The 6,504-nt window shown below is 27.8% G+C and overlaps 2 protein-coding genes across 2 annotated transcripts; one reads left to right on the top strand and one right to left on the bottom strand.

The window, feature by feature from the left end:
• Positions 1 to 1,100: 1,100 nt before the first annotated feature.
• Positions 1,101 to 3,846, bottom strand: LOC137918620 (uncharacterized). The gene is made up of 3 exons (XM_068761448.1): positions 3,747 to 3,846; positions 3,499 to 3,675; positions 1,101 to 3,123 (listed from the first exon to the last, which is right to left on the bottom strand). Exons 1-3 carry the CDS (start codon positions 3,790 to 3,792, stop codon positions 2,903 to 2,905), a joined length of 444 nt encoding a protein of 147 aa, XP_068617549.1. The 5' UTR covers positions 3,793 to 3,846; the 3' UTR covers positions 1,101 to 2,902.
• A 268-nt stretch (positions 3,847 to 4,114) lies between these two features.
• On the top strand, positions 4,115 to 5,612 carry crok (crooked). Its single transcript, XM_068761794.1, has 3 exons — positions 4,115 to 4,246; positions 4,323 to 4,484; positions 4,844 to 5,612. Exons 1-3 carry the CDS (start codon positions 4,186 to 4,188, stop codon positions 5,071 to 5,073), a joined length of 453 nt encoding a protein of 150 aa, XP_068617895.1. The 5' UTR covers positions 4,115 to 4,185; the 3' UTR covers positions 5,074 to 5,612.
• The last annotated feature ends 892 nt before the right edge of the window (positions 5,613 to 6,504 follow it).

Genomic DNA, 6,504 nt, shown 5'->3' with positions numbered 1-6,504 from the left:
GCGGCAATCGCTGATCAAGGACGGCCCTGAACAAAACATCGACTGTTAATTTTTTTATAACAGCCGAGCGAGTCTGTTAACATTCGAAGTCAAAATTCGCTACTAATACTACATGAGAGGGAGAGCTAGTCCATTTTAAACGATTTATCATTTGTACGAAGAAATAAGAACTATGTAAACTTTAAAGTATACTTGAAAATAAACAAGGTAATCGCATCTCTGGCTCCCTGTTGTCTTGAAATGGGACGCGTTAACATACAACATAAGCAGCTTCTTCCGACGAGTACTTGCATGAAATGCTTTTAAACGCCTTTTTAAGATAACTCCAACGTTGTTTGTTGTGCTACAAAATATAACTGCTATTTGGACAGCCTTTGTTAAGGTCGTCAAAAAACGCTAAATGCTTCCAACCGATCTTGTTGAAAATTTGTTTGGAAGGCCTATGTCGAGCAGTGGAAGACCTAGGGTTGCAATAATGATAACAGACTTTCGAGATTGGATTGCGAAATTAAATTTGAAATTCTTTAACTTAGGTCGAATTTGGCAATACGAGTAGACTAAATCACACTGTTCCGTGTGATCTTTTGCCGTTTGTAAATATTGGTAATGAAACATATATTTGTTTGCCCAACTACCAGAGTTTGAACATAGTTAAGATTATTAATCACATACCGCAATCACTCGCTATTTTTTTATAGGGAAAATATTATGAAAGTAAAATAAAAACAAATTCAATATCGTATATAAATGTTTATTTTTAAAGTTTGGAAAAATATGTAGCATTGACATATTAGAAACAAATTAAAGTGCAAAGAATGTATTGCTTGTATAAGGAATAAGAGCACATTATTATATTAATTTAATGGAAATATTAATAAATTTTTTTTGAATAACGTAAATAGAAATACATAAATTCATTCAATGGCAGGTTTATAAACCATACTATATCATGAAATATTTAAATATAGTAAATATAGTCATACTTCTTATTTAAAAACATGTAAATTTATAAAAAAAATTACTTTTTTATAAAATATAAGTGAAAACGTTTTCATTACTATAAATATGAACAGTACATATTAAAAACGGTTATTAAATAAATTAAATGTAAGCATAAACGAAGTTATTTAAATGTAAATATTTTTGGACGGAATTAAAATTATCATTACTATACTTATCTGTATAAAATTTATTTCTATTCAATTGTATGGTGAAAGTAGTATACACACAACTAATTATGGTAAATATCATAATCAATAATTCGAAATTACTGATAAAAAGTTACATTGTTGACATTGTAGGCTTATCCCCTAAACAAATAAGAATTAAGTTGCAATATTTTGTTAAATTTAAATCAATGTTAAATGCATCGAAAATAAAGAAAGCAAGCATACAGTGTATAAAATAAACAAAGTTCACCTATAATTTGTACAACCTTGGAATTGTTTTCTTATGGAATGAACAAGTTACAAATAACATTTGGAAAAGATAATAAACAATAATTATTTCAGTCATATTATCCTTAAAACATATTCCTTTGTGGCAGTAGTCAAGTAAAATACTTTTATGTAATCTGTACCTTTCTCTTTATCTTTTAGGTCATTAAAATATTATTACTTCACAACAACCTGTCTGATTTTATTGTGACTCTTATCTTATATCAATATACATATACTGCAAATGCTATATTATGTATACATATTGCTTAATAGGCAACTGTTCTGTTTCATATATCAAAATTTAGTTATGTATAGACAGGATTCTGTTAGTGTTGCAAACTATATTTCATCGTATGTTTAAATACAAAAATCCTTAACAAGTTTGTCTCATATTATTTGGAATGACTTTTGCATTTGTCATTTGGAATGACCCATGCACTGTTACAAGTCCTTCTACCAACAAAGCAACGGACTTGGCACCCGCATGGTGAAACCAAGGTATTCTAAGATGTTAAATCTCAATGATAATATTATCAGTCAACTATTGAAAAGTCAACACAAGTTGTGAAAACAATTTCTTTTAGTTAAGCCAGATTAATATAAGCATGCAATATTTTGGGAGACCTATGCCTTGGAGTGTACATCTTTTGAATTAAAAGGATGAAAATGTGATAAATTTGGTACATTAAGAGACATAATAATTTTTTGTTGTTTTGTAGCTTAACATAAAAAGTAAAAAAAAAGAAGTGATCAATTACTCAAGAAGCAATTACAAATAAACCTATTATTAATGCAAATAAAATTGCTGTGCAAGATTTACAAAATATTATTTAATTGGTAAATTGTGTTTGCCTTAATACTAACTTATTTTAAAAATATCAGATCATTCATGGATGGATTTGTCAAAATCTTAAGCTCTGTAGACATTTAAGACAATATCTAAGGCACTAAGTGGCAATTGCTATACAAACTGTTACAATTGTAACCTTATTCCTCATTTTCTCACTTATCATACTTTTGTAAGTACCCATTTTATATTACATAAAATTGCAGTTATTTTATTTATGAAAAGTTGCACAATTTATTGTCAGTTCTAATAAGCGTTTAAAAAAGGCCTCAATACTATATAACAGTAACCTGAACTTAAGACAATTCACTTATTATTTGACGTAAGTCTATTTAATACATAAATTGTTTAAATTTTCCTTACTTTAATATTGTAAATATATTTCAAATGCAAAACATATGTACATACATGAATTAACATTTGTAAAAGTAATAATTATTTATAAATATGTGATGTTCTAGACTGACAATTATTCAATTGTGTTTCATTACAGACATTAGTATATTAATATAGTTTTTCATGAAATGTTTCCCTTGTAAGTTTTGAATTTTATAAGGCTTTATCAGAATGTTTTATTTTTTATGAAATCAGTAAGACTAACTCAAGGTATACATAATCAAAACAATACTTTGTTTATGTAAGACAAAATACCTACCATACTAAACATAATTGTGATTGAGGCATTTATAATTGTAGAACTATTGCACTCATCTGCTGAACAGTAACATTCCTCCCAGTAAACACCATTTGGATATACTCCCCAATTGCAGACACCTGTTACGCCTGTTTCAGCAACTGAAGCACATCTTCTTATTACCTGGCGCCATCGTCCATCCCCTGAAATAAGATATTATAGATGTTTTATGCACCATAATCAAATGTTTGACAGCAACTTAACATCTACAAAACAATTTTTGTCATCATATTTCAAGTATAAATACAGTTCTATAATTTAAGTTCCTTTAATAAACCTTTTTGGAAGAATATTGGCTAGAATTCATAAATTCACTCACGAAGACCACGTATATTAATGAATCAATATGACTAACGTTTAAATTTGTCAATCCTACAAGTTTGGCATAGACACCTCTATTTCTGAAGGTATTAGGGTTCAATAATTTATTAGTTAAAATACACAAATAAAACTTTAGCTAGTTCGCTGGTTTAATGATCGAGGATTAAATAAAGGGTTATGTACCAATAAGAACTCACAAATAAATCCCTTTGGTCCTTGTTGAGTCAGCTTCATACAAAAAGATCCAGGCATATGTGATTCATCACTATTGCATTCCACTGCTATGTGGCTTTCAATATCAAATTTTTTGTACGCGCCACAAGTATCTTCTTTACTTTGTGACGAAGCGCACTGGTAGCATCTCACAGAGAACACTAAAAAAAATATGAATTAAAAAAATGTTTTCAATATTTCAATAAGAACTGATATAATTATATGCCAATACCTGTTCGTAATGAACAAATAAATAACAATAAATATAAGTAAGACATAATAATAAAATATAACAGTTTAGTTTAAATTGTGAGGATATGAAAACATCAACAATAAAATGACAGTTTTCCAGTAACACGCCCAGCAAAATGTTACCATTTGGTGTTAAACTTAAATATACTAGAAAAGTCTAAAATTATGTTCATAGAAAAAGAAATTGAGATACTTAAAAATTAACACTTAATACTTAAGACTAAATTGTTACACTGTTTTTTACTACTGAGAAATAAAATGCAATTCATATTTTATTACTTACTGAGTCATATTGTGTTTTCTTTATATAGGATTAAGTTTTTGGCAACTCTAAGCAATAAGCTAGCAGTAAAGATAATTTCGTTTCAGTGTTTTCTATAGGTTTTTATACAGTTTTTATAATCTTTTGTTTACATAAAATGTCTCAGTTATCAAAATGGTTCGTTTCTTTAACATTAGTGTTTCTGTTAGTTCACAACGGTAAGAAATTTAAGTTTATCCACAATTTCAGTCACGCCCAATAACTCGTTACTAAATTCAAATAATGTCTGTCTAGGTTTTTGCATAAAATGTTGGAATTGCCGGTCTAATAATGATCCAAAATGCGCTGACCCTTTCGATAACAGCACTGTGCCGATATCAGACTGCAAAGCGGAGAAAGGACTTCCTCATTTACCTGGCCTTAAGTCTGCCATGTGCCGAAAAATACGCCAAAAAGGTTTGATAGTTTTGTGTTGTTTATAATTATGTTATTATGCCTCTAATTCTAGTATTATCCGTCGTATTAGTTGACAATTTAGTTATAATATAAGGCAAATACGAAATCAATACTAAATTCTTGGTATATAGTTTTAAATTGGAAGTTATTAACTAAGAATCTTGCTTTCGTAACAGTCATGTAAAGAATGAATAAAGTTGTACTTCCCGTATACAAATTTAAGTAAATATTTAATTAATATGATTATTAGGTTTGGTTTTCTATTAAACCATATCATACAAACACAAATACATAGAAAATGTTTTTGGAATAACTTGCAAATTATTTTTATGTATTGAATTTTATTTATATTTTTACAGTCAATGGTGAATGGCGGTACTTTAGAGATTGTGCATACTTAGGAGAAGTTGGTATTCAAGGTGATGAAAGGTTTTGTTTAATGAGAACAGGAACATATAATATTTTCATTGAATACTGTACATGTAATAGTAAAGATGGTTGCAATTCCTCATCTGTGTTCAGTCCTATGCCTCTTCTCATATTTACTATCATAGGTTTATTAAGATTTACTCTCAGCTTAGTTATATGATCCAATTTTAGTTATGTTATGATGAAAATGACAGTAAGGTGAATTAATGATTTTAAAAATAGACCGATTCAGGGGCACAATCTATCTTATGTACACAGCAAATATACATGTAACAGTAAAATCTCTAATGTAGATCTGACTATATAGAATAAGCATTGAATATTTTTTAATGTTTTTATTTTAGCAATTATTACTGCATAAGGTTATTACAATTTTTTTCAATATTTTTGACACCACTATATAATGTGTTCAATTTGTTCACACAAATTTTCATTAGACATTTTTTTTGGTAAACTTATGATTGAAATCTTTTTTAATCATGGGTTTAGGAATTTTTTCTCATTTTTAAGTCACAAAGAAAATAAATATTTAGAAAACGTTTTGATGAAAAATTAAGGAATATATTTGTATAACTTGTTTAATATACAATTATTGTGAAACAAGAATCTGCAATATAGTATTTACACTTAGCAATCTATAAAAATTAAGACAGGTTGTTAAATAATCATGATAGACAACATCATAGTTTCTCAAAAATACATATACATATTGACAAAGTTTTGAAAATGAAAATGTTTTTTTTGTTAATTATACACTTATGTAATTTTAACATGAATTATATAAAGCCTACAAATTATAAAAGCCTACAGTTTTTCAATATGAATGATATCATACAAAAAAGATGGAGAAAAAATAGCATTGCCTAATGATTTTAGGAATGTTAAGGTACATACTTTCAATATATTTATATTAGGACAGTTTTGTGCAATTATTTATAAGAAATATACTTTAAAAATTAATAGTGAGGAGTTATATAATAGCTATGGCTAGAAATGCAAACGTACACTATTAGTGACTGTTTTAATAAAAATGAACTAATTTTTAGTATGATCATTTGATATATGTATAAATATATAAGACCACCGTTTGTACCTCTTATTTTGCCCATTTTATGTTTTTTTCTGTCTTGATGTATAATAAAGAGTTAAATCAAAATATATATAGCTAAGACTGATAAATGCCGTCCATTTTTATATGTGGTAAAGTATTTTATTAAATAAAATGAGCTTAACACATAGTTGTATTATTTACTGTTTTGTCTGGGGTGACATTAAGCCTGATCTTTTGGTTTACACAAGTCCAGTGCTTTTCCTTAGTTTTGTCTGTAGTTAAACATATTTCATATTGTTTTTATATAACCTATTAATAACATAATAGGACCTAATTAAATAATGGTAATTTCTGTAACAAGTAATAAAAAATATAAATTGTTTATTAATAGTAATTTGGTGTTTGAAAAATGTAACTCATATTCATACAGTTATAAAACGATAGTGTTTATCATATTAGTCGATGGACGCTCACTGCAAGACCTTCCTTAAAGATTGCTCTGATGACCGGTCTTGTGCTGACCGCATCCAGCTACTTCTT

This window comes from Battus philenor, unplaced genomic scaffold, assembly GCF_028537555.1.
Source record: "Battus philenor isolate CCGP_79_NKW_IND1 unplaced genomic scaffold, ilBatPhil1.0.hap1 SCAF_15, whole genome shotgun sequence".
Lineage (NCBI taxonomy): Eukaryota > Metazoa > Arthropoda > Insecta > Lepidoptera > Papilionidae > Battus > Battus philenor.
Note: the sequence above shows the minus strand (reverse complement) of the source record. Positions and strands in the feature narration are given on the sequence as shown.

Coding starts and splice junctions, on each gene's coding strand:
- crok (XM_068761794.1), top strand. CDS start 4,186: ATGTCTCAGTTATCAAAATGGTTCGTTTCTTTAACATTAGTGTTTCTG. Junction 4,247..4,322: donor GTTTCTGTTAGTTCACAACG/GTAAGAAATTTA, acceptor ATGTCTGTCTAG/GTTTTTGCATAAAATGTTGG. Junction 4,485..4,843: donor CCGAAAAATACGCCAAAAAG/GTTTGATAGTTT, acceptor ATATTTTTACAG/TCAATGGTGAATGGCGGTAC.
- LOC137918620 (XM_068761448.1), bottom strand. CDS start 3,792: ATGTCTTACTTATATTTATTGTTATTTATTTGTTCATTACGAACAG. Junction 3,676..3,746: donor TATTTGTTCATTACGAACAG/GTATTGGCATAT, acceptor TATTTTTTTTAG/TGTTCTCTGTGAGATGCTAC. Junction 3,124..3,498: donor AGGACCAAAGGGATTTATTT/GTGAGTTCTTAT, acceptor ATCTTATTTCAG/GGGATGGACGATGGCGCCAG.